Source organism: Neophocaena asiaeorientalis, unplaced genomic scaffold (genome assembly GCF_003031525.2).
Source record: "Neophocaena asiaeorientalis asiaeorientalis breed wild unplaced genomic scaffold, Neophocaena_asiaeorientalis_V1.1 scaffold524, whole genome shotgun sequence".
Taxonomy (NCBI): domain Eukaryota; kingdom Metazoa; phylum Chordata; class Mammalia; order Artiodactyla; family Phocoenidae; genus Neophocaena; species Neophocaena asiaeorientalis.
Window position 1 is genome coordinate 2,213,563 of NW_020172144.1, and position 27,982 is coordinate 2,241,544.

At 36.8% G+C, this 27,982-nt stretch overlaps 1 protein-coding gene across 4 annotated transcripts in view; it reads left to right on the forward strand.

Moving 5' to 3' along the window:
- AKT3 (AKT serine/threonine kinase 3) overlaps positions 1-27,982 on the forward strand; it is a 368,454-nt gene that overhangs the window by 25,284 nt on the left and 315,188 nt on the right. The window contains exon 2 of one of the 4 annotated variants that reach the window (XM_024754282.1): positions 11,252-11,346. The exons of the other annotated variants lie outside the window; for them this stretch is intronic. Coding sequence (XP_024610050.1) covers positions 11,252-11,346 — 95 coding nt within the window. The remainder of the gene's footprint in view (positions 1-11,251; positions 11,347-27,982) is intronic. 4 annotated transcript variants of the gene reach the window in all.

Here is a 27,982-nt window from a genome sequence, read left to right on the forward strand (position 1 = left end):
AGCTCCTCTGCTCACCAGCTGTGTAAACTTGGACAGATAGCTAAACCTTGTCTCCTCATGTAAAGAATGGAAATAGTAATAATAATAATAATACCACCTGATTTGAGGTGTAAGGATAGAAATGCATTTGATTTCTGCTCAGTAAACTTTTACTTTTATTAGTTTCTGTAAAGTCCCCTACAAGCTCCAAAATTTGATATTTGGAATTATTTTTGCTACATGAATGTTCATTTCTTCCATGATAACTTTTCTGATAAATTCTATCTAGGAAAATTACTGTTAAGTTACAAATGTTTAGTTATAAATGTATATTTATAACAGCTGCATTATGCCTGTGACATGCTTCCTTTTGAGACCATGTAGTAGAGAACTCATATGGACCATTTCATAACAGGATTTGAGCACTTAATGGTTAGCTATCTTACCAAGAGTTAGGCTTAGTAGGAGATTGTATTGGAATATACCTGATAAAAGGCAAATTATGCTAGCAAAAATGAGGCATACAAACTTAACAAAATTCTGACTAGGCCATTGGAAATAAGCTTTGGACTTGGGATCTACTAAGATTCCCAAAATCAAGCTAGATAGATATCACTTAAGATTATTGTAAAGATTAAAGGGCTTAAGCCCTTTAAGCATAGTATTTTTCTTATACATTAGCTACTACTACTGTTATTTTTATCTTCTAAGTATTTTTATCTTCTGAGTATGTTTCCTCATGATCAGCAAACCACATTTAGTCGAGAACAAATGTCATGGAAAATCCAATGCAATTTTTTTTTTTTTTTAACAATTTGGCAGTTTCTTTCTTTCCCTTTTTTTAAATTAATTTATTTTTGGCTGCGTTGGATCTTCCTTGCTGCGTGCGGGCTTTCTCTAGTTGCGGCGAGCGGGGCCTACTCTTCGTTGCAGTGCGTGGGCTTCTCATTGCGATGGCTTCTCGTTGCAGAGCACGGGCTCTGAGCGCACGGGCTTCAGTAGTTGTGGCATGCAGGCTCCAGTAGTTGTGGCACGTGGGCTCAGTAGTTGTGGCTCACGGGCTCTAGAGCACAGGCCCAGTAGTTGTGGCTCATGGGCTTAGCTGCTCCATGGCATGTGGGATCTTCCTGGACCAGGGCTTGAATCCGTGTCCTCTCTGCATTGGCAGGCGGATCCTTAACCACTGCGCAGGGAAGTCCTCCAATGCAGTGTTTATCTAAGGAGTCTACTGGAACCTTCAATCGAAAAACAAAACCCCCACAAAACTGAAGAAGCTCATCCAAAATCCCAAACTAGGGTTTTATTTTTTTTCTTATTTTGCTTTAGTTCCTGAAATAATTTTTCATGAGAAATTTTTTAGTATTCATTCAACAAATATTCATTATGTGCTAGGTACTGAGGAAAAGAGCAGTGAACATAGATAGATAACATACTTTATATTAAGAAAAAAAGCCAGTGGCTCGTTTAAATTTTATTTTATAATAGCTGTGTAGTTGCAAAATAAAATTGAAGCTATAAGATTAATTAAGGCTTTAGTATACCAATGACTTTTCGGTAGGCTAGATGGAAAGAAACTTGTTTAACTTTGTTTAATTTGGTGTTTCTGAAACTTTTTGACCTATTTTCCCTTTTTTTCTCCCCCACTGAACCCACTTTCAGAGATAATGGTATATAAGTAGGTTTCTTTAACTGGAAGTGAACAATATTAGGTTAACTATGTGATATTTGTAGGGCAGAAATGGTTGCATATCAACATTTGTAGTTCATCTTATACTAATTGGATTACTCTGTCCTGATTTGCCTGGGACAGTTCTGGTTTATGTCCTGTTGCTCCAGTGGGATTATTTATAGTCTTCTCTTTAAATCTCAGAAGTGCCCTGGTTTGGATGATAAATTTCTTGGTCCCCCTCTAGCTAACACTTTTGAACCACTTATTATGTGCCAGGCAGCATTCAACCCTGTGAGGTTGGTACTATTTTATCTTTCTTTTTTAAAAATGAGTAAGCTGAGGTACAGAGAGGTTAAGTCTTAAGATCACACACCTAGTAAGTCATGGGGTCAGGATTCAGATGCAGGCATACTGGTCCTAAAGGGTGTACTCCTAGCCATTATGTCTTGTGACACAAGAACGCTTTGCGAATATGCTTAAGGGAAGAGGGGGAGGACAGAACTCTGGAGAAAAAGCAAGTAAAGGGAATAGAAACTTGGAGATATGGCAGAGAGTAGGAATTAAAATTTGTTGAAATTGATTTATTTCCTCTAATTATCCTCATCCTCTTTTTAACTAGAAAGAGGTATTTTCCTTTTCACTGTTTAATAAGTGCCCCGAAGTATTAGACAGTTTTCTCTTGAAATATAGTGAAAGAGCATTTATTTAAAGCAGTTTGTTTACATGTACTTTGTTTTTAAATTTAGGGATATCTTCTTTTTCCTTAAGTAACAGAAATCACACTTTTGAAAAGGCTTTTAAAAAGCTATCAACTTATTTATGACAGTTTCTTCATAGATCTAAAAGTTAATTTTAGGTAGGGAATTTATGGAGCTTGCTTTTTTTTAACCTACCTTATTGCCATATTTTAATGTTGTCCTATTTCTACCTCATATCATATTGACTCCAGCCTAGCTCTGTCCCCCTTTATTCCATCTGGAAGTTAAGGAATGCTAAAGTATATTTTTGCTTCACTGACTAATAATTTCTAGAACTATGAATTTATTATTGTCTACAACTGTAGTTAACAGTTTGATTTTTACAACCACACCTTTAAGGTAAATGTACAGTTCTTAGAATTTTAAATGTAAATATTTAATGAAATTGAATAAAACAAAACTATTAAATAAGGTAGTATGTAGGCGTTCAGTTAGATTTACCAAACATTGAGGCTCCATTATGGTTAATTTTTCTGCTTTGTACTTAGGGATAAAAAGGTTAAGTATAACTGTTTTCCTGTATCATCTTTCCCCTCATTCTCCCTTGTTCTCTCTTCCCACCCCTCCCCTTTGTCCTTCCTTCCTGCCCTCCCACAAACCTTATTGAGAGTCTACTATGTGCCATTTGAGCTCAGGGATATAAAGATGAATAAGTATTGCCTGCACTCATGCCTTAGGGAGACAGACCAGCCCTGAGTCAACCAGCTCAGAAAAGTGTAGTAAGTGTTAGAGCCAGGCTCGCACCCAGAACTGTCTGGGTTTTTTTAAGGATGAAAAGAATTTAAGTCATCTGATAGGAGGAGCAGAACTTAAACAGATAGGGAAATATGATGAGTATCAGAAAGAGGGGAGCTCATTGGTCACTGCTGAGAGGGCAATTGCTGTGTTAAGGGGTTGACAGCCTTATTAGTTGCCTTGGAGTTGAAGGTTGAGGAATCAATGGGAAATGAGAAAGTAGTCTTCTAGGAAGCTTGATGTGGTGAAGGGGATTAGAGAAGATGGTAGCTTGAGTTTGTTGTATGATCAAGTGACTATTTTTTATAGTGAGGAGATGAGATGAATATATTTGCTGTCTAGGAGTGAGCTAAGAACTGGCAAGGTGAGATTAAAGGACAAGAGAGAGAAGATGATAGAACACATTCCTGTAGGAAGTTAGATAATATCAAGTACACAAATAGAAAAGATGGTTGGTTTTTTGTTTGTTTTGCTACCCAGATGTTTGAATTAAATAATAAAATAGATCAGTAAACATCTTTATGATCTGGAAGCTCTTCTAATAGGCATATGTGCTAAAATCATTTAAAAAGAATTAAAGGAATTATACTGACTATGTTGTCTGATATTCCTATATGAAAATAATTAGAAACTCCTTTTATCCGTAACTTCCCTGTTGTTCAGTCCTCCAAACAAAAGCAAATGGGTCTTCATTGGTAAGAAAAAAGAGTATCTGTTTTAAGGGTCAGATGTGTCAAATTGTTCTAACTGGAGGGAGGGGTGCTACTGTGTCATAACTAGCAAGTTTTCTGTGCTTATAAATCAGTGTCTGAGAATCCCAGGTTTCTCATTCAAGGGGTCTGGGTTAGGACCCAGAAACCAATTAATTTATGCATGAAATGTTTTTTTTAATATTTAAATATTTATTTATTATTTTGGCTACGCTGGAATCTTAGGTGCGGCATGTGGACTTCTTAGTTGCGGCATGCATGTGGGATCTAGTTCCCTGACCAGGGATTGAACCTGGGCCCCCTGCATTGGGAGTGCAGAGTGTTACCCACTGGACCACCAGGGAAGTCCCCTACCAAATGTTTATTGATTGCTTTCCTACCATTGTCTTATTACCATAATGTGTAGGTGATGTCAGAAGGTGGCCCAGGTGCCTACTCTCTAATTGAAGGACAGAGATAATAAATAAGTAGTTAAAAAAACAGGATAATTTCATACAGCCATAAGTGCTACAAAGAAAGTAAACCATGGTATGTACTATGAAAACTAGAGTTACCCTGGTGGGGGAGAGAGAGAGAACTTTGCAGACGGTGATCTTGGGAGGAGACTTTCAGGAAGTAAGTTTTTTTTAAACCTTGCTTTTTAAAAATTATATTTTAAAATTGTGGTAAAATCTACATAACACAGAATTGACCATTTTAACCATTTTTAAGCATATACAGTGGCATTAAGTATATTCACATTGCTGTACAGCTGTCACCACCATCCATCTCCAGAACTATTTTTATCTTGCAAAACTGAAACTTTGTACACTTGGCTCCTTCCATGTCCAAAGGTTCTGCATCTGTGGATTCAGCCAATCACAGATTGAAAATATTTTGGAAAAAAAAAAAATTCCAGAAAGTTTCTAAAAGCAAAGCTTGAATTTGTTTTGTGCTGGCAGCTATTTACATAGCTTATGTATCATTTCAGATATTATAAGTAATCTACAGATGATTTAAAGTATATGGGAGGGTATACATAGGTTGTATGCAAATACTATGTCATTTTATATAAGGGACTTGAGCATCCACAGATTTTGGTATCTGTGAGGGTCCTGGAACCCTGTGGATACCGAGGGATGACTATACTCTTTAAACCAGGGGTCCCCAACCCCCGGGCCACAGACCGGTATTGGTTGTGGCCTGGTAGGAACAGGGCCACACAGCAGGAGGTGAGCAGTGGGCTAGCGAGCAAAGCTTCATCTGTATCTACAGCCTCTTCCCATCGCTCGCATTACCGCCTGAGCGCCGCCTCCTGTCAGTTCAGCAGCGGCATTAGATTCTCATAGGAGCACGAACCCTATTGTGAACTGCGCATGTGAGGGATCTAGGTTGCGCGCTTCTTATGAGAATCTAATGCCTGATGATCTGAGGTGGAGCTGAGGCGGTGATGCCAGCACTGGGGAGCGGCTGCAAATACAGATTATCATTAGCAGAGAGGTTTGACTGCACAGAGACCATAATAAATCAGTTGCTTGCAGACTCATGTCAAAACCCTATCTGTGGGACTTCCCTGGTGGTGCAGTGGTTAAGAATCGCCTGCCAGTGCAGGGGACATGGGTTTGAGCCCTGGTCCGGGAAGATCCCACATGCCACAGAGCAACTAAGCCCGTGAGCCACAACTACTGAGCCTGCACTCTAGAGCCCATGAGCCACAACTACTGAGCCTGCGTGCCACAACTACTGAAGCCCGTGTGCCTAGAGCCCATGCTCCGCAACAAGAGAAGCCACTACAATGAGAAGCCCGCGCACCGCCACGAAGAGTAGCCCCCGCTCGCTGCAACTAGAGGATTCCTGTGCGCAGCAATGAAGACCCAACACAGCCAAAGATAAATAAATAAATTAATTAAAAAAACAAAAACAAAACAAAATACGTATCAGTGAGTGGCAGATGAAAACAAGCTCAGGGCTCCCACTGATTCTGCATTATTGTGAGTTGTATAATTATTTCATTATACGTTACAATGCATTAATAATAGAAATAGAGTGCACGATAAATGTAATGCGCTTGACTCCCCCGCCTCCACCCCAACCCCACAACCCCGGTCCGTGGAAAAGTTGTCTTCCACGAAACCAGTCCCTGGTGCTGAAAAGGTTGGGGACTGCTGCTTTAGACGGTAACTCTCCATTTCCTGCTGAATGAGATACAGCAGGAGTCAGAAATAGCTGATTTTTTGAAATCAGAAAGCAGATTTACAGGCAGTAACTGATTAGCAGAAAGAAAAAGTTACAATGCCTGTAAGTGCACAATACCTGTAAGAGGTGTAATACAGGTGACCCTTGAACAACACAGGGGACCCCCATGCAGTTGCAACTCCATGTATAACTTCACAGTCAGCGCTCCATATCTGGAGTTCTGTATCCACAGATTCAACCAGCTACAGATCATGTTGCACTATAGTACTTATGTAGTGAAAAAAATCTGTGTATAAGTGGATTCGTGCAGTTAAGCTCATGTATTCAAGGGTTATCTGTATTGTGTCTTTCTGAAGCTCCCAAGAGGCTCAGCATTGGGAGGCACCAGATACTAAGTAATGTTGAGGTCAGAAGTGGAGCTGAAAACGGAGATTGGTCAGAAAATAGGTATGTTTATAGGTTCTTTCTGTGTATCCTTATAGGTAGGTGACTACCTCCACCACCAATCCTGGCCTCAGTAGACCAAGGTTTATTCTTTATAAAATTGAAGAAGTGCCTGCATTTTGAAACCAGGGGCAGTGGATGGCTGATTATTTAAAACAGGAAGATTAAGGGAAATGTACATCCAAACTCTGGAACTTCTAGCTTGCTTCCTCTTTTCTCCTTCCAGAACTTCACAGTTTATCCAGCTCATCTCCTGCAGAAAACTGAACTATCTTAAGGTACTGGTAGGCTCGCCACAAGAGCCCCCAGAGTGAATTACACCTGTTGACAAGCCTATTCCCCCACACAGATCTTTCAGTAAATTCTTTTCAGAACGTCATTCTTAACTATGAACTAAGAATCCAGGACCATCAGACATTTGAGGAAAGCCTCCATAAAAAAAGAGAGGTCAAAATAAGCAAACAGAAATAAAGAGGTGGAGGAGGGGAGTGATACTTGGAGTATTGGAAGAAAACAGACACCATAGGGATCAAAAAAAAACCTAAAAAAAAATCCTCTAATATTATTATCAGAGAAGACACCTGTTTCTCTCCCTACTAAAATGATAGAGAAAACTAAAGCATAAATCCATGAGGGTAAAGAGAACTGGATGAGAGATGACAGCAGAAAGAAGATATCAACTATCAGAAGCTGAGTACCTGATGTAGATTTTGCAGAGCTGGGAAAGCAGAAACTTAGTTCTGTGATATGGGTAGTTGTGCCATCAGAAGTCGGTCTTTTTTCAATTATGATGTGCTTTGCTTTATTTGCACTACTAGTTCTTATTTTTTGAGTAGTATACTCTCTCCTGATTGGAGCTGTTAATGGGTTATCCACCAGTGGAGAAATCAGAATTATTAAAATGTAGTTTTTGTTTTCATGTGGTTCTCTTAAGTGGTCATGCGTTGTACCCTTCTCCCTATTCGTGAACCAACATTTCATAGGAATGGATAGCTGATGCTTTTCTGGGTGGCAGTGACAGTGGTATTGAAAAGGATGCTGAAAAGAAAATACAAACAATATTCAATCTAAGAATGTGTTCTAAATTTTGCTCGTAAAGTAGTTGTTTAAAACTTGGTTCTTCCTTGTAAAATAATGTAGTAAATGGTTATGAGATTCCCAGACCAAACTTAAAAAACTTTTCTTCAGTAGTTAAATGGACATTGGTGAGTGCTCCGGGAGACTGAACTGTTTTGTATAATATTTTCCTGTGAAAAATTACTTTTTTGTGGTAAAGTGGCTACGTGGATTTAGAGTCATACAGATTTGAATTCAAATCCTGCCTCTGCCATTTTTATGCTGTGTAACCTTGAGTAAGTTATTTAGTGTTTCTGAATCTAAATTAAATTAAATCAGTAAAATGAGATTAATAATATCCTACTCAGAGGGTAGTTGTAATGATTTAAGTGAAATTAAAATAGATAAAATCACTCAACCTAGCTCCTGGACCCTATCGGGTCAGTAAATGTTTGTAGTTTCCTTCACTTTTACCCTTGAGGTATGTAGTAAGAGGGAACATTAAGAGGGACTTAAGGGAACTGCGTGTCAATTGAAGGTATGTAACATTTTTGAAATGGAATTCCTGTGTTTTTAAACTTTTCCTTATTTATTTGCAACACGTGTGTTCCTTGTCATTTGATATACTTGCTGTTGTAATGCCGTAGAAAGAGCATAGGACTCGGACTCAGGAGATCCAGGGTCTAGTCAGCTTCCTTACTAACTAGATGAATGATGGTTGTATATGTTACTTCCCCACTTTAGGTCTCATGTTTGATTTGAAAAGTGAAAGTGTTTTATCGTAAGGTAACATCTAGAAATTTGTTTCTGCTCTAATATCATATGATCCTGTGATCTGTGAAGCTGAAGTTGTCTTTTTGCGACCTGGGTTTTGTGAGGTGTTAAGGCTTGGGATACATGTATTGTTACGAACTCAATATAATTGTTTGGAAGACTTGAGATTATTGGAGATTATAATAACTAGATTAATAGCTGATGTTTGGCTTTTTCATTGGAAAATAGTTCTGGCTATAAAACCTATTTTTGACTGGAAATATACCAGGACTAGCCATTGTTTTTCTTCCTACAGAGATAAGTGATCTGTTAGTGCTGTTCACATGAAGCTATCACTGTTATTTTTTTCGATGTCATATAGATGATACCATTGCCCCTATAAACCCTTTCCGCCCGACAGTCGTGGACATTTTTATTCCTAGCATGATTTGGGATATGTGTGTGTATGTGTTTGTTTTAAATCATGTTTAATGTTTGTTATGCTAATTTTAGTTCAGTTGTCACTACCAAAGCAACCCCCAGGCTAGATCATGTTATTTGTTTCCGTGGTGGTTTTTTTCTTCTCATAGTCTGCATTTTATATTTGTGTGTATGGGTATGTATATATATATATATTTATATATATATATCTGATTTTATAGTATCTTTTTTCCCAGCTGGATTGAAAGCTCTTGGAGAGCAGTAACCACATTTCTTTTGCTGACCTTCATCTATTATGTCTGGCACATTATTGACATTCAGGATGTATTTTTGAATAAACTAATAAATTCATATTGTTTCCCAAGAAATATTAAATAAATAGAAATATAGTGGTAAATAAAAACTCAAAATACTTACTAGAATTAACTGTAGCCTTTGCTCTTATAAAACAGTGAATCTAAAATGAAAGGAAAAAATAACCAAGGTGGTTGTATAAATGACTTTTATTATTGTTTGTGCAAGAACAGTGAACATTCCCTAGTACAGGAAGCAAGTTTTAAAAACTGCTGGCAGAACTAAGAAGTCAGACTGTCCTTGACCCTTAGATCAAATGTTTTAGAGCCTGAGTTTCCTCAAATCTTCTTCAGTTTGGAGTAAACATTTTGACACAATGAAAGATTTATTCTGTAATTTTGGTCTTTATAAACAAAGAGCTTAACTAAATTTGTAGAAACAAAAAACAAAACTTTCTCATTTGTACTAGTTTCATTTTTAAAAAGTTCATTTCCTTTCAAGTGCATAATACTGTAAAGTGAGCTCAGCTGTATTAGTAGATAAACATGTTGATTCATTTGGCCCTGAGCTACTGAATGAAGGCTGGAGGGGCACACTTTGTTCTTTCCCCCACCCAGTGGCAGAATGTTTTTCTTCCTCTTCTCCTTATTGTGGGAAGGAGACTGGAATAAGTGACTATTTAGATTTACCTGAATTGATTAGGAGGTAAGGGAAAAAGATTTCTTCACTACTTCTTTTTCTTCTTTTAATTCTTGTCATTAACATAAAGCGTATGTTTTTCATCCAGTTCTCATACTTTAATGAGTATGTGGAATAGTAGTTTGCTGTTACATATTACTTCACAGTTTTTATGAAGCCATTTTACTTAATACTCTATTTTGAGTTATTTATTGTGATGCGTCAGAGGTGTCTTCAGGTGTGTTGAGGGTGGACTTAATTTTGGAAGCAAAAAAAAGTATGCTTATATCCAGTGGTATTGGGATAATATACTCATATGATTAATTTATGGTAGAGATTTTATGAAGTATATGAAGAACTTTTATAAAAAACCTAGGATGATCCTTAGTATTTTGGAACAGATTTTAGAAAAGGACCAAAGTATGTGGCTTTTACATAAACCCTATAAGTAGTTGTTTGTTTCAGCACACATTGTTTCCCGTGTGTTTCATATCAAGTTAGGTACGGTGAATAGGCAAAGATTAATAAGAAATTCTCTGCCCTCAAGTAGCTTACTATCTGTGTACCATTTCCCAAAGTCATTATGGGTAGGTATTCCTCAAAAATAGATTTCTGCTTTTGAATAAGTTTGGGAAATACCTGGACTAAACAAAATAGAAGGTTTCCTTAGTAGGGTTCTCAAAAGTGTACATTGTAGAATTCCAAAAAGTAATTATAGTTTGTGAGAGTCTCAAAAAATTCCTTGTGACACAATTTTTTTTCTCATGAAACTTCTCAGGTGGGATCTGAGGGGATGGGAGGATGTGAGAGATAGTGGCAGTAGCATGTTCAGAAAGAGGATGATTAATGTGTCATGGGACACCTTTTGTGAAACAGTGGACTCATGTAATATTCTTATCTAGCCCATGCCTTTGAATACGTCTCAGAAGTCTAGCATTTGCTGCAGATTCTCTATTTATGCATCTTAATCATTTATAGTTGGATGAAGGGCTTGATTGTTTTGATTGAATTAGTTAAGAGGAAATGGGAATTAGTAATTAATATGAAAAATGCTACCTGTTATCTCAAATTCAGCCTGTCTGAAAGCAGACTAACCATTTCTTCCAAAGTAGTTATACCTCCCAGCTTTTCTATTTGATTATACTGTTTTACCGCTTTTCTAGCACTTAGACATGAGACCACAGTTATTATTGACCTTTTCCTTTGTCTTATCCAACCATAACCCCAATGCCTATAACCAAATACTGCCTAATTTTTCCGTAATGTTCATCAGTGTTTTTTCCATTCCCACTGCTGTCATCTAGCTTAGATACACATGAAGTAAATGATCAGTAACTATTTGGCAGGTGATGGAATCTGTGTGTGATGTTTCCCAGTGCTAATCCAACACTGCTTTTATTCTGTCTCCCACTCCTAAATTTATATATCTGTCTGAATTATGCTCTTCTGTATGTGTTATATTACACTTTGTTCTCAAATCAGTTCCTATGTGCCCCCTCCCCCTTTTTACATTCCTTAATTTCCTTTTCTTTGCAGCTTCTGTTTCTTTTGCATTTCAGTAGCAGGAGTATTTTGTGTGGTGAAAAGTTGCTGTACTACTCTCATGAAACTGTTCTCCAAAGCCTGGATCAAAGGGCAGAACAGGAGACTATGGGTGAGTTTCAAGGGCTGAGGAATGCTGTCACCCTCCAGCATTTCTGGTTCAATAGCATCTAATCATTTTTGACAACTCTACCCCCAATGCTTTTAATAACTTCAGGGTTCATGATTGACTGGTTTGCTCTTATTTGCTTATTGAATACTTATCTGTTAAATACAGAATTATTAATTGTTTGTAAAAACTAAGTTACTAGTTAAATTTTGCTAATTTAAGCAGAAAGGAGGTCTCCTGGAGTTGATTGATGGAGAGGCCAGGCTGTCAGAATTGAGGCTACACAGCTGGGAAAGTGCCTCTATTCCCAAAACAGCTGTAGGAGAGAGAATATTCAGTAACTGAGTATTTTGCTTTCTAAAATTACATTCATATAGCTATTATATTCTTTTCTTTTTTTTTTCCTTTCTTTTTTTGCGGTACATGGGCCTCCCACTGCCGCGGCCTCTCCGCCGCGGAGCACAGGCCCTGGACGCGCAGGCCCAGCGGCCATGGCCCACGGGCCCAGCCGCTCCGCAGCATGCGGGATCCTCCCGGACCGGGGCACGAAGCTGTGCCCCATGCATCGGCAGGCGGACCCCCAACCACTGCGTCACCAGGGAAGCCCTATTATACTCTTTAATTATAAACTTGTAAGTTGAGAAATTAGTTTCTTTTCAAGCAGAGGTTATTGTAGGGGAAATAGTGGGATGACTGGATTTGTATATCCTGGGATTTCAAATCCAGAGATGGGGAGAAAGAGGAAACACAAATTTTCAGAATATGAAAGGATAATTTTGGTCTACTTCGTGCTTGAGTACCCCTTTTTGAGCAGGGTTAGAGGATAGCCTTAGGTCAGTACATTTCTCAGTGTGTACTTGTTTAAACATAATTCAAATCTCTTGGTGAAAGTTCTACCGGTTTCTTGTCTCTTACAGAAGAAAAAACAACCAAACTGCTATCAATAATCTTTAAGGCTCAGAATGATCTGGACAGAGGTAGAGTTACCATGAAGCTAATTAAAGCTTGAGGTCTCTTGCTTGTGCAGGCTGTTTCCTGGACGGGACCTAAATTGGTTAAGGCCACCATAGTTTTATACTTTGACTTCCTCCCTGTCACACTCTGCATCCTTGCAGGTTATGTTGGAGTGGACATAGAGAGTTTTGGAATCCTAAGGAGAGATGTGTTGGTACATTTATGTGATTTGCAGTACCTTTCACATATAGTTTAGTTATTGCGGGTTGACCCAGTTTAAGAATGCTTACCAGCTGGGATCCTCACATGAAGGTACAAGGCCAGAGGCTGAATAGTGATATGAAATTGTACCGTGACACCCAGTCAGGACTGGAAGAATGTGGGTAATGAAGGAGAAACCAAGATGTCCATTTTAAAGTTTGTTAAACATTCTTCTAATCTTAGAACTCATGAAAGAAATGTAGAAGAGGTTTTCACAAATTCAATAATTTGAAGTATTTAAGCTGGGACAGAGTGAGCGTCATCAACAGGCAGTTGTGAAGCTGAAAGAAACTTTTCTAAACTATCAATTATAAAAAATAAATTTTCACCCTCTATTCTAGGTGAAAGACTGAACTGTTCTCTCTGATGACTCTATAGAAAATGATATTACAAAATCATTGTCATGAAGAGACAGTCAAGTGCAATACAGCCAAGATATGTAGGAAAAATTATTATGAAGGTGTGCCAGGGAGTTAATTATTTAAAATATTATGTTAGGATTGTTTGATGTGCTTGAGAACTATTAAAATTTTGTAATTTAATGTAGTTTTCTTTCTCATTCTGAAGAAATACTCAATTTAGGACTTAATTTTGTTTTTATAGTTTTGTATTCTCTTCCCCCAATTTATAAACTTCAATGTCCATTAAAACCTAGATCTACCCTGGATTTCCTCGTCTGCCTCTTTAACCTCATCTCATATACTCATCCCCTCATTCATTGCAGTCCAGACATATTCATCTGTTTGTCCCTCAAATGGATTATGTTTGCTCTCATGTCAGGCCTTAGGCACTTGGGTATTCCACTTTTTCCTTACCTTTTTTTTTATGTGGAAGATTTATTTATTTACTTTTTTAAACATCTTTATTGGAGTATAATTGCTTTACAATGGTGTGTTAGTTTCTGCTCTATAACAAAGTGAATCAGCCATACATATACATATATTACCATATCTCCTCCCTCTTGCATCTCCTTCCCACCCTCCCTATCCCACCCCACTAGGTGGATACAAAGCACCCAGCTGATATCCCTGTGCTATGCAGCTGCTTCCCACTAGCTATCTATTTTCCATTTGGTAGTGTATATACGTACGTGCCACTCTCTTACTTTGTCCCAGCTTACCCTTCCCCCTCCCAGTGTCCTCAAGTCCATTCTCTACGTCTGCGTGTTTATTCCTGTCCTGCCCCTAGGTTCTTCATAACCTTTTTTTTTTTTTAGATTCCATATATATGTGTTAGCATACAGTATATGTTTTTCTCCTTCTGACTTACTTCACTCTGTATGACAGTCTCTAGGTCCATCCACTTCATTACAGATAACTCAATTTTGTTTCTATTTATGGCTGAGTAATATTCCATTATATATATATTCCACATCTTCTTTATCCATTCATCTATCAATGAACAGTTAGGTTGCTTCCATGTGCTGGCTATTGTAAATAGAGCTTCAGTGAACATTGTGGTACATAGGTTTGAATCATAAATGCGTGTTGAATTCTCTCGAAATCTTTTTCTGCGTCTATTGAGATGATCATATGGTTTTTCTCCTTCAATCTGTTAATATGGTGTATCACATTGATTTGCGTATATTGAAGAATCCTTGCATCCCTGGGATAAACCCCACTTGATCATGGTGTATGATCCTTTTATGTGCTGTTGGATTCTGTTTGCTAGTATTTTGTTGAGGATTTTTGGATCTATGTTCATCAGTGATGTTGGCCTGTAGTTTTCTTTTTTTGTGGCATCTTTGTCTGGTTTTGGTATCAGGGTGATGGTGGCCTCATAGAATGAGTCTGGGAGTATTCCTCACTGCTATATTTTGGAAGAGTTTGAGAAGGATAGGTGTTAGCTCTTCTCTAAATGTTTGATAGAATTCGCCTGTGAAGCCATCTGGTCCAGGGCTTTTGTTTGTTTGAAGATTTTTGATCACATTTCAGTTTCAGTGCTTGTGATTAGTCTGTTTATATTTTCTCTTTCTTCCTGGTTCAGTCTCAGAGGGTTGTGCTTTTCTAAGAATTTGTCCATTTCTTCCAGGTTGTCCATTTTATTGGCATAGAGTTGCTTGTAGTAATCTCTCATGATCCTTTGTATTTCTGCATTGTCAGTTGTTACTTCTCCTTTTTCATTTCTAATTCTGTTGATTTGAGTCTTCTCCCTTTTTTCCTTGATGAGTCTCGCTAATGTTTTATCAATTTTGTTTATCCTCTCAAAGAAACAGCTTTTAGTGTTATTGATCTTTGCTGTTGTTAACTTCATTTCTTTTTCATTTATTTCTGATCTGATCTTTATGATTTCTTTCCTTCTGCTAACTTTAGGGTTTTTTTGTTCTTCTTTCTCTAATTGCTTTAGGTGTTAGGTTAGGTTTTTTGAGATGTTTCTTGTTTGTTGAGGTAGGATTGTATTGCTGTAAATTTCCCTCTTAGAACTGCTTTTGCTGCATCCCATAGGTTTTGGGTTGTCGTGTTTTCATTGTCATTTGTTTCTAGGTGTTTTTTGATTTCCTCTTCGATTTTTTCAGTGATCTCTAGGTTATGTAGTAGTGTATTGTTTAGCCTCCATGTGTTTGTATTTTTTACAGATTTTTTCCTGTAATTGATATCTACTCTCATAGTGTTGTGGTCGGAAAAGATACTTGATACGATTTCAGTTCACAAAGACTTGGTTTGTGACCCAAGATATGATCTATCCTGGAGAATGCTCGATGAGCACTTGAGAAGAAAGTGTATTCTGTTGTTTTTGCATGGAATGTCCTATAAATATCAATTAAGTCCATCTTGTTTAATGTATCATTTAAAGCTTGTGTTTCCTTATTTATTTGCATTTTGGATGATCTGTCCATTGGTGAAAGTGGGGTATTAAAGTCCCCTATACTGTGATTGTGTTACTGTCGATTTCCCCTTTTATGGCTGTTAGCATTTGCCTTATGTATTGAAGTGCTCCTCTATTGGGTGCATAAATATTTACAATTGTTATATCTTCTCCTTGGATTGATCCCTTGATCATTATGTAGTGTCCTTCTTTGTCTCTTGTAATAGTCTTTATTTTAAAGTCTATATTGTCTGATATGAGAAGTGCTACTCCAGCTTTCTTTTGATTTCCATTTACAAGGAATATATTTTTCCATCCCCTCACTTTCAGTTTGTACGTGTCCCTAGGTCTGAAGTGGGTCTCTTGTAGGCATCGTATATAGGGGTCTTGTTTTTGTATCCATCAGCCAGTCTATGTCTTTTGGTGGGAGCATTTAATCCATTTACATTTAAGGTAGTTATCGATATGTATGTACCTACTACCATTTTCTTAATTATTTTGGGTTTGTTATTTTAAATCTTTTCCCTCTCTTGTGTTTCCTGCCTAGAGAAGTTCCTTTAGCATTTGTTGTAGAGCTGGTTTGGTGGTGCTGAATTCTTATAGCTTTTGCTTGTCTGTAAAGGTTTTAATTTCTCTGTTGAATCTGAATGAGATCCTTGCTGGGTAGAGTAATCTTGGTTGTGGGTTTTTCCCTTTTGTCACTTTAAATATGTCCTGCCACTTCCTTCTGTCTTGCAGAATTTTTGCTGAAAGATCAGCTGTTAACCTTATGGAGATTCCCTTGTATGTTATTTGTTTTTTTTCCCTTGCTGCTTTTAATGTTTGTTACTTGTATTTAATTTTTCATAGTTTGATTAAGATGTGTCTTGGCATGTTTCTCCTTGGATTTATCCTCAATGGGACTCTCTGTGCTTCCTGGACTATTTCTTTTCCCATATTAGGGAAGTTTTCACCTATTAATCTCTTCAGGTATTTTCTTAGTCCCTTTGTTTTCTCTTCTTCCTCTAGGACCCCTGTAATTCAAATGTTGGTGCATTTCATGTTGTCCCAGAAGTCTCTGAAATTGTCCTCAATTCTTTTCATTCTTTTTTCTTTATTTTTCTCTGTGGCAGTTTTTTCCACTATTTTATCTTCCAGGTCACTTATCCGTTCTTCTGCCTCAGTTATTCTGTTATTGATTCCTTCTAGAGAATTTTTAATTTCATTTATTGTGTTGTTCATCATTGTTTGTTTGCTCTTTAGTTCTTCCAGGTCCTTGTTAAACATATCGTGTATTTTCTCCATTCTGTTGCCAAGATTTTGTATCAGCTTTAGTAACATTGCTCTGAATTCTCTTTCAGGTAGACTGCCTATTTCCTCTTCATTTGTTTGGTCTGGTGGGTTTTTACCTTGCTCCTTCTGCTCTATATTCCTCTGTCTTCTCATTTTTCTTAGCTTAGTGTGTTTGGGGTCTCCTTTTTGCAGGCTGCAGGTTCATAGTTCCTGCTGTTTTTGGTGTCTGCCCCCAGTGGCTATGTTTGATTCAGTGGGTTGTGTAGGCTTCCTGGTGGTGGGGACTGGTGCCTGTGTTCTGGTGGATGAGGCTTGATCTTGTCTTTCTGGTGGGGAGGACCATGTCCAGTGGTGTTTTTCAGGGTGTGTTTGACCTTATGGTTTTAGGCAGCCTCTCTGCTAATGGGTGTGGTTGTGTTCCTTTCTTGGTAGTTATTTGGCATGGGGTGTCCAGTACTGTAGTTTGCTGGTTGTTGAGTGGAGCTGGGTCTTAGCATTGAGATGGAGATCTCTGGGAGAGCTTTCACCGTTTGATACTATGTAAGGCTGGGAGGTCTCTGGTGGACCAGTGTCCTGAAGTTGGCTCTGCCACCTCAGAGGCACAGGCCTGAGACCCTGCCGGAGCACCAAGACCCTGTCAGCCACTCGGCCAGGTACGTGGGGCGTTTCTTGCCTTTTAGGAAGTCTGAGGTCTTCTGTCAGCGTTCAGTAGATGTTCTGTAGGAGTTGTTCCACATGTAGGTGTAGTTTTGATGTATTTGTGGGGAGGATGGTGATCTCCACGTCCTATTCCGCCGGCATCTTGAAGGTGCCCCCTGTGCCCTGAGGTGGGCAGAAACAGCCAGCCATCTCTAGGCGGCGGTGAAGTTGGGCGGCAGAGCTCACGGGCTCCAGCAGATCAGGGAGAACAAGGTACCCAGCAAGAAGGCGGCCACAGCGCAGCCCCGCTACAGGCTGAGCCTGAGGAGGCTTTCCTTAACTTTTCGAAGGATTTTTTATTATTTACTTCTCAGGACAAGTGTACTTCTTCTAGAGTCTTTGAACACCTAGAGTATCCTTTTCTTCCTCCCTCATCTCTACCACATCACCTGTTCTAATATTTTTAAAGCATTTACCAGTACGTGACTTTTTGTTTGTTTATGTTTTTATTGACTGCCTCCACCTTCGAGAATATGAACTTCATCTATGAGAGTTATGTCATTCACTGCTGTATTCCCAGAGCCTGGAATAGCGTCTGGATCTTTAGTCACTCAATGGATATATTTTGAATGAAGTGTTATTAATGAGCTTGAGCTTGTACGTTTTGCTATGTACTTCTGTGCTATGTATTTACAGTTTCGAATTTTGTTAATTTTTCTTGCATGCCATTTGTCTCTTACAGAGAAAAAAACTTTGTCTCTTACAGGTTGTATTCACTGAATGTAATGCTGGGTTGTCTTATCAATTTGTATAAACGCTCTTTTGATCTTTTCTGCAAATATTGCTTAAGTTTGTTATCTGCCATTATATTTTGATTAAAAGCATTCTGTTTTGGAATATTCAAGCAAACAAAAAACTATAGAGAATAATAAGATGAGCACTCATGTACCCGTCTTGTAGCTTTATAATATTTTAGTATCAGATCCTTTTTTTAAATTAATTGAGCATTACAGATGCACTTGAAGTTTATGCATCCCTCTCATATTACTCCATCTCCTTTTACCCTGCTTATCCAGAGGTATACCTAGTTCTGTGTTTGCCATTCTCACGCATTTATATTTAAAATATTTTCTTATGTATATATGCATATATTAATAATAGAACTAGTATGTTTTCAAACTTTGTATAAATGATACCATACTGCATGTATCTTCTCCAGCTTTTTTTTTTATTTAAGTAGGTGATTTACATTGTTGTGATAGTTTTAGGTGTACAACAAAGTGATTCAGTTATACATATATATCAATTCTTTTTCAGATTCTTTTCCATTATAGGGTATTACAAGGTATTGAATATAGTGCTATACAGTAGGCCCTTGTTTACCTATTTTGTATATAGTAACATGTATCTGTTAATGCCATACTCCAAATTTATACCTCCCCCGCTTCCCCCTTTGGTAACCATAAGTTTGTTTTCAGTGCCTGTGAGTCTGTTTCTGTTTTGTAAATAAGTTCATTTGTATCATTTTTTTTAGATTCCACATATAGGTGATATCATGACTTTTGTATTTTCTGTGTGACTTACTTCACTTAGTATGGTAATCTCTAGGTCCATCCATGTTGTTGCAAATGGCATTATTTCGTTCTTTTTTATGGCTGAGTAATATCCCGTTATATATATATACATATGTATATACACACACACACACACATATATATATATATATCATATCTTCTGTATGCATTTCATTCCTCTGTCAGTGGACATTTAGGTTGCTTCCATGCCTTGGCTATTATAAATAGTGCTGCTGTGAATATTGGGGTGCATGTATCTTTTTGAAATAGGAGTTTTCCTCTTCTCTGGATATATGCCCAGGAGTGGAATTGCTGGATCATATGGTAACTCTATTTTTAGTTTTTTAAGGAAACTGTATGCTTTTCTTCATAGTGGCTGCACCCATTTATATTCCTATCAGTAGTATAGCAGGGTTCCCTTCTCTCCACACACTCTCCACCATTTATTTATGTAGACCTTCTGATGATGGCTATTCTGACTGATGTGAGGTGATACCTCATTGTAGGGTGATGTTGAGCATCTTTTCATGTGCCTGTTGGCCATGTGTATGTTTTCTTTGGAGAAATGTCTCTTTAGGTCTTTTGCCCATTTTTTGATTAGGTTGTTTTTTGATATTGACCTGTATGAACTATTTGTATATTTTGGAAATTAATCCCTTGTTTGTTGCATCATTTACAAATATTTTCTCCCATTCCTCAGGTTGTCTTTTTGTTTTGTGTATGGTTTTCTTTGCTGTGCAAAAGTTTAATTAGGTCCCATTTATTTAATTTTGCTTTTATTTTCATTACTCTAGGAGTTGGATCCAACAAAGTATTGCTGCAATTTATGTTAAAGAGTGTTCTGCCTATGTTTTCCCCTAGGAGTATCATAGTATCCAGTCTTACGTTCAGGTCTTTAATCTGTTTTGAGTTTATTTTTTGTGTGTGGTGTTAGAGAATGTTCTAATTTCATTCTTCTGCATGTAGCTGTCCAATTTTTCCATCACAACTTACTGAAGAAGACTGTCTTTTCTTCATTGTATATTCTTGCCTCTGTTGTCATAGATTAATTGACCATAGGTGTGAGGGTTTATTCCTGAACTTTCTGTCCTGTTCCTTTGATCTATGTGTCTGTTTTTGTGCCAGTATCATACTGCTTTGATGACAGTAGCTTTGTAGTATAGTTTGAAGTCAGGGAGCCTGATACCTCCAGCTGAGTTCTTTCTCAAGATTGTTTTGGCTATTCGGGGTCTTTTGTGTTTCCATATAAATTTAAAAATTATTCGTTCTAGTTCTGTGAAAAATGCCATCAGTAATTTGATAGGGATTGTATTGAATATATAGATTTCCTTGGGTAATGTGGTTATTTTAACAATTATTGATTTTTCCAATTGTGGAAAATGGTATCTTTCCATATGTTTATGTCATCTTCAGTTTCTTTCATCAGTGTCTTACAGTTTGTGGGGTATAGGTCTTTTGGCTCCTTAGGAAGGTTTATTCCTAGCTATTTTATTCTTTTCGATGTGATGATAAATGAGATTGTTTCTTTAATTTCTCTTTCTGATATTTCATTGTTAGTGTATAGAAATGTAACAGATTGCTGTATATTAATTTTGTATCCCGCAACTTTATCTAATTTATTAGTAGTTTTTAGAGCTCTAGTAGTTTTTTGGTGGCTACTTGAGGATTTTCTGTGTACAGTATTATGTCATCTGCAAATAGTGACAGTTTTACTTCTTTGTTTCCAATTTGGATTCCTTTTATTTCTTATTCTCATCTGATTGCTGTGGCTAGGACTTCCAAAACTGTGTTGAAAAAAAGTGGTGAGAGTGGGCTTCCTTGTCTTATCTTTTCACCATTGAGTATGATGTTAGCTGTAGGTTTGTCATATATGGGCTTTATTATATGGAGGTATGTTTGCTCTATGCCCACTTTCTGGAGACTTTTTATCATAAATGGATGTTGAATTTTATCAAAAGCTTTTCTGCATCTATTTAGGTGATCATACGGTTTTCATTCTTCAGTTTTTTAAAAAAAATTTTATATTGGAGTAGAGATGATTAACAGTGTTGTGTTAGTTTTAGGTGTACAGCAAAGTGATTCAGTTATACATAGACATGTATCGATTCTTTTTCAAATTCTTTTCCCATTTAGGTTATTACAGAGTATTGAGCAGAGTTCCCTGTGCTATACAGTAAGTCCTTGTTGGTTATCTATTTTAAATATAGCAGTGTGTACATGTCAATCCCAAACTCCCAATCTGTTCCTCCCCACGCACCCTTCCCCCCTAGTAACCGTAAGTTTGTTCTCTAAGTTTGTGAGTCTGTTTCTGTATTGTAGATAAGTTTGTTTATATCATTTTTGTTTTAGATTCCTCATATAAGCAATATCATATGATATTTGTTTTTCTCTGTCTGACTTACTTCACTTAGAATGATAATCTCCAGGTCCATCCATGTTATTGCAAATGGCGTTATCTTATTCATTTTAAAGGCTGAGTAACATTCCATTGTATATATGTACTACATCTCTTTATCCATTCATCTGTCGATGGATGTTTAGGTTGCTTCATTCTTCAATTTGTTAATGTGGTGTATTACATTGACTTGCTGATATTGAAAAATCCTCGCGTCCCTGGGACAAATCCCATTTGACATGGCGTGTGATCTTTTTAAGGTATTTTTGGATTCTGTTTGCTAGTATTTTGTTGAAGATTTTTACATCTATGTTCATCAGTGATATTGGCCTGTAATTTTCTTCTATTGTGATATCTTTGTCTGGTTTTGGTATTAGGTTCATTGTGGCTTCATAGAATGAGGTTGGAAGTTTTCCTTCCTCTGCCATTTTTTGGAATAGTTTCAGGAGGATAGGTGTTAATGCTTCTCTAAATGTTTGGTAGAGTTTACCTGTGAAGCCATCTGGTCCTGGACTTTTGTTTGTTTGGGGAGTTTTTAAATTACTGATGTAATTGCATTACTGTTAATTGGTCTGTTCATATTTTCTGTTCCTTCCTGATTCAGTTTTGGGAGACTGTACCTTGCTAAGAATTTGTCCATTTCTTCTAGGTTGTCCATTTTATTGGTGTGTAGTTGCTTGGAGTAGTCTCTTATGATGTATTTCTGTATTTCTATGGCGTCGTTTATAACTTCTCCTTTTTCATTTCTATTTTGATTGATTTGGGCCCTGTCTCTTTTTTTCTTGATGACTCTGGTTAAAGTTTTATCAATTTTGTTTACCTTTTCACAGAACCAGCTTTTGGTTTCATTGATCTTTTCTGTTGTTTTTTTAGTCTCTATTTCATTTATTTCTGCTCTGATCTTTATGATTTTTTTCCTTCTACTAACTTTGGGTTTTGTTTTTCTTTCTGTAGTTGCTTTAGGTTAGGTTGTTTATTTGATATTTTTCTTGTTTCCTGAGGTAAGCTTGTATTGCTATAAACTTCCTTCTTAGAATTGCTTTTGCCGTGTCCCATTGTGTTTTCATTTGTCTCTAGGTACTTTTTGATTTCCTCTTTGATTTCTGCAGTGATCCATTGGTTGTTTAGTAACATATTGTTTAGCCTCCACGTGTTTGTTTGCAGTATTTTTCTTGTAGTTGATTTCTAGTCCTACAACCTGGTGGTCGGGAAAGATGCTTGATATGATTTCAATTTCCTTAAATTCACCAAGGCTTGTTTTGTGGCCTAGCATGTGATCTGTCCTGGAGAATGTTCCATGTGCACTTGAAAAGAATGTGTATTCTGCTTTCAGGTGGAATGCTCTCTCTATATATCAATTAAGTACATTTGGTCTAATGTGTTACTTAAGGTCGGTGTTTCCTTATTGATTTTCTGTCTGGATGATCTGTCAATTGATGGTAAGTGGGGCATTAAAGTCCCCTACTATTATTGTATTACTGTCGACTTCTCCTTTTACGTCTATTAACATTTTCTTTATATATTGAGATGCTCCTATGCTGGGTGCATGTATTTTATAATTGTTATATCTTCTTCTTGGATTGATCCCTTGATCATAGATGGATGAGTGTCCATCTTTGTCTCTTGTAACAGTCTTTGTTTTAAAGTCTATTTTGTCTGATATGAGTATTGCTACTCCAGTTTTCTTTTGATTTCCATTTGCCTGGAATACCTTTCTCCATCCCCTCACTTTCAGTCTCTATGTGTCTCTAGATCTGGAGTGCGTCTTTTGTAGGCAGCATATATGTGGGTCTTGTTTTTGTATCCATTCAGTCAGTCCAAGACTTCTGGCTGGAGCATTTAGTTCGTTCATTTACATTTAAGGTAATTATCAGTATGTATGTTCTTGTTGCCATTTTTTAAATTGTTTTGAATTTGTTTTTGTAGGTCTCCCCCCGTTCTTCTTTTGTTCTCTTCTTGTGATTTGATGAGTGTCTTTATTTAGTGTTATGTTTGGATTCCCTTTTCTTTTTTGTGTGTATATCGTTACAGGTTTTTTTTTTTAAAAAAAAACATCTTTATTGGAGTATAATTGCTTTACAGTGGTGTGTTAGTTTCTGCTTTATAACAAAGTGAATTGTTTGTGGTTACCATGAGGTTTTTGTCGGGCACTCTCTATATATACTTGGTTGTTTTAAGTTACTGATCTCTCACTTTCTAATACATTTTAACAACCTTACATTTGTACTCTCCTTCCCTCACAGTTACTGTTTTTGACACTGTATTTTTCATCTAATTGTTCTGTGTATCCCTTATTGTGGATAGAGATGATTTTACTACTTTTGTCTTTTAACCTCCCTAGTAGCTTTGTGTGTGTTCATGATTTCCTACCTTTATTGTATGTTTCCCTTTACTGGTGATGTTTTTTATTTCGTAATTTCCTTATTCCTAGTTATGGCCTTTTCTTTTTCATGTAGAGAAGTTCCTTTAACATTTGCTGTAAAGGTGGTTTTGGTGGTGCCGAATTCTTTTAGCTTTTGCTTGTCTGTAAAGGTTTTGATTTCTTCATCAAATCTGAATGAGAGCCTTGCTGAGTAGAACATTCTTGGTTGTAGGTTTTTCCCTTTCATCACTCTAAATATATTGTGCCACTCTCTTCTGGTCTGCAGTTTCTGCTGAAAAGTCAGCTGATAGCTTTTATAAACCTTTTTTTAGTGTTATGTTTTTAAGGTGTATTTATATTGATACACAGAGTTCTGATTTCTTCATTTTCACTGCTGCGTGGTTTTGCATGAATAAACCACTCTTTTTAAAACTGTTCTGTTGAAGAGCTTTAAGTGGTTGCCAGTTTTTTACCTATTACAAGCAGTGCTGCAACGAATGTTTTTGTACGTTCCCTATGTATATGTGAAATTTTTATTGCAAATAGAAAATTGCTTGGTCATAGGGTATGCTCTGCCTTCACCTTTACTAGATTTTGTATATTGTTTTCTGAAGTGGTTGTTAACACTTTACTTCCACCAGCAGTTTGTGAGACTTTTCTTCTTGTCACACATAAGTTTTGTCATTCTGATGTGTGAGAATTGGTATTTTGGTGTTTTAAATTTGAATTTCTCTGGTTATTAATGGGGTTTCTAGTTCTTTTCATATGTTTATTGCTACATAATTTCTTTTATAAATTGCATTTTCTACTCTTTGCCCCACTCCCTTTTTTGTATTAGATGGTTTGTCCTTGTTGATTTGTAGGAAGTTTTCAAGAATTGATATTCATTATTTGTTATTTGAATTATAAATATTTTCTTTTAGTTTGTGACTTGTCCTTTTAGTTGTATGAGTACTAACTTTTTTGTACCAAAGCCTTTCATTTTCAATATAGATACATTTGTCAATCTTTTCCTTTATGCTTCTTATAATTCTTATAGTTCTTATAATTTTTAAGAACTTCCTTTCCTACATTGAGGTTATAACAATAGTCTTTATTTATTGTCTATTGCTGCATAACAAATTATCAGAAAAACCTATTTGGTTAAAAGAAACAATAAATATTTATTATTTCTTTTCATTTCTGGGAGCAGGGTGTTTGTTTGGTTATGATCTTGGTCTCTTATGAGGTTGCAGTCAACATGTCAGTCAGGGCTTCAATCATCTGTAGGTTTAATTAAGGCTGGAGGACTTGCTTTTAAAGATAACCTACTCAAATGGCCAGTGAGTTGGTGTAGGCTGTTGGTTGGAGGACTCAGTTCCTCTTGATGTGATCCTTTACTAGGGCCACTTGAGTGTTATCATAATTTGGAGGCTGACTTCCCCTGAATGAGTGAGCCAGGAGATCAGAGTGGAAACTAATGTCTTCTTTGATCTAGGCTTTGAAGTCACAGACTGTCAGTCAGCCTGTTCATTGTGGGAGGAGACCATACTGAGACTGGAATACCAGTGTGAGAGGATCACTGAAGGCTGTCTTGGAGCCTCACTACCAGAGTGTCTTACATTTTTTAATAAGATATCTAAAAGTTATTTCACATTTAGTTCTTCTTTATTCCACCTTGAGGATGTTATGTTTTGTGTGTGTGTGTGGGGAGGTGTTAAGAAGGGGTTCTAATCTCATTATGTTTCTAAAAGTATAATAATAGCCTCAATCTCATTTGTTGAGTAATCCATCATATTGTTGTTTTTATATGTGGGTTTGCTTCCGGGCTCCCTCTACTCTCTTTTAGCCTGCTTTTTCATTCCTGTACCAATACCACTTTACAATAAGTACTGATCTCTCTAAGGCAAGTCTCAAACTCTTTTTACTCTTCTTCACTATTGGCTTAGCTCTTCTTGTCTCCAAAGGTTATTAAGAGAGAAATTGTTAAATAAATCCATTTGATTTTTAGAATCAGGTTCTATGAAGAGTTCTGCTGGGATTTTGCTTAAGGAATATAAAAGTATAACCCTTTTTTCATTAAAAAATTAATAGGTGCTTAGTAAAGATTTGTGAAATACAGATAAGTTAAAAAAACTTAAAACAAATAAAGCATCCATAACCACATCACCCAAACATCATCATTATTGTAGCATTAAGAATTTTTAAAGTTTTGATTTTGTAAAAACTGAATCTTCTCTATAACAAAAACCATCACATATTGGGGAAAAAAATAAGGATTAACATTTTTATTATAGTGTGTGTCCATAAAACATTAAGAAAAAGATAAATAGAAAAATGGACAAAGAATATGAACAGACATTTGACGGAGGCGGATGTACAGAGAAGTCCATATTCTCATTCCTCAAATGTTAACATTTTCCACATTTGCATTTCTTTTTTCTCTCCTTATCCTCCCTGTCATTTCCTCTCTGTCTCAGTGCTTTGTTCCTCCTTCCCCATCAATATATGATATTTAAAATATATAGAAATATTTTAAATATATTTAAAGATACTTAGGTTCAAATACATAGATTTTCTGAACCGTTTGAGACATGATGACCCTTTTACCTTTATATACTTAAGTGTGTGTTTCTTAAAAGTAGGACGTTATCTTACATAATTGAAGTATAGTTATCAAAATTAAGAAATTAACATTGACACAATGCTGTCATCCAGATATTGTCAATAATAACCTTTATAAGCCCTCCCTCTCCAAAAAAATCTTGGATCATCATGCAAGAGTCATTACGTGACATCATGATGTCTGGTCGTGCAACTGATACATCAGTTGTCATGTCTCTTTAGTCTACTTTAATCAGGAAGCACATGATATTGCTTCGTCCCAATCCTGGTGATGTTAACTTTGATCACTGGTTACAATGGTGTCTACCAAGATTCTTCTCCATTGTAAGGTTATTATTATTCCGTCTGTAATTAATAAGAATCTTGTGGTGTGATACCTTTTTTTAATTATTGATTATTTATTTTTGGCTCCACTGGCTTTTTGTTGCTGCGGGCAGGCTTTCTCTAGCTGCGGCGAACCGAGCCTACTGTTTGTTGAGGTGTGCGGGTTTCTCACTGTGGTGGCTTCTCTTGTTGTGGAGCATGAGCTCTAGGCACACAGACTCAGCAGTTGTGGCTCGTGGCCTCTAGGGCGCAGGCTCAGTAGTTGTGGCGCATTGGCTTAGTTGCTCCGCGGCATGTGGGATCTTCCCGAACCAGGGCTCGAACCTGTGCCCCCTGCATTGACAGGTGGATTCTTAACCACTGTGCCACCAGGGAAGTCCTGTGGTGTGATACTTTGTGACCATATAAATATCTGGTTGCTCGTCAAACTTTGGCCCACGAGTTTCAGCATCCAATTATTGTTCTTGTTTGAGCCAGCTGTTTGTTATTCATGGTGATTTTCTAATTTAGTTGTTCCTTTTTAATTTTAATTGACTTTTCACTACAAAAAAAGGTTCTCCTTCATGAGAACTTTTATTCAAAAAAGTTCTCCTATTTTTATGCTAATTTATTCAATGGATTATAGTCTTTTCCCATCATTATTAATTCTGAAGTGCTCAAATTATCCTAGATTTGGCCCATGTAAGCCCTGAAAAGCTAGCTCTATATTTTTTTGACATGTTCCCATCAATTTGTGAAGACTTTCTGACACAATAAAATATTCCAGGCTCATCATATAGTTTCCCAGCTCTAGAATCAACCAATTTCTCCAGGGAGCTCTGATTCCTTTTCATGGGGAATAGTATTATCTTTGTTTTATTCTTAATTGCCTTTATTCTTCATTACTGTATGTTTTTTATTCTGTCTTGATTTGTTCTATTTTTTGCATGGCTAACCATACTGCTTTAATTATTTAAGTTTTATAGTTTAGTTTATTATTTAATTATTAGATCTCTCTGGTAATATTTGACACTAGAGACCAATTATGTCTTCTTGCTTGTACTCCAAAACCTCATAATTCCTGTTTTTTTCTTGACCTGTTTGATTGTTTATGTCATGCTTCTTCTGGATTCTTCTTCCTTGATTACGATTTTAAAAGATAGATTGCCCTAGGATCCTCTGAGGAACCAGGCAGTGTCACTGCTTATTCATTGCTGGTGGGAAATCTATACTGGTTCTGTTTCTCTGGGGACAATTTGATAATATATATCAAAATTACAAGTGTATATTCCCATTTCGGGAATGTATCCTTCAGGTATATTTTCAATTTTGTAATGATGTATGTACAGGGTTATTCATACAAATATTGTGTGTAATAGCAAAAGATTTGGAGATTATCCACAATAATCTGAAAACTTTATTAACGTTTTTCTCCCTTTTTCTAGTCATATCTGCATAAGGCTAGATTTT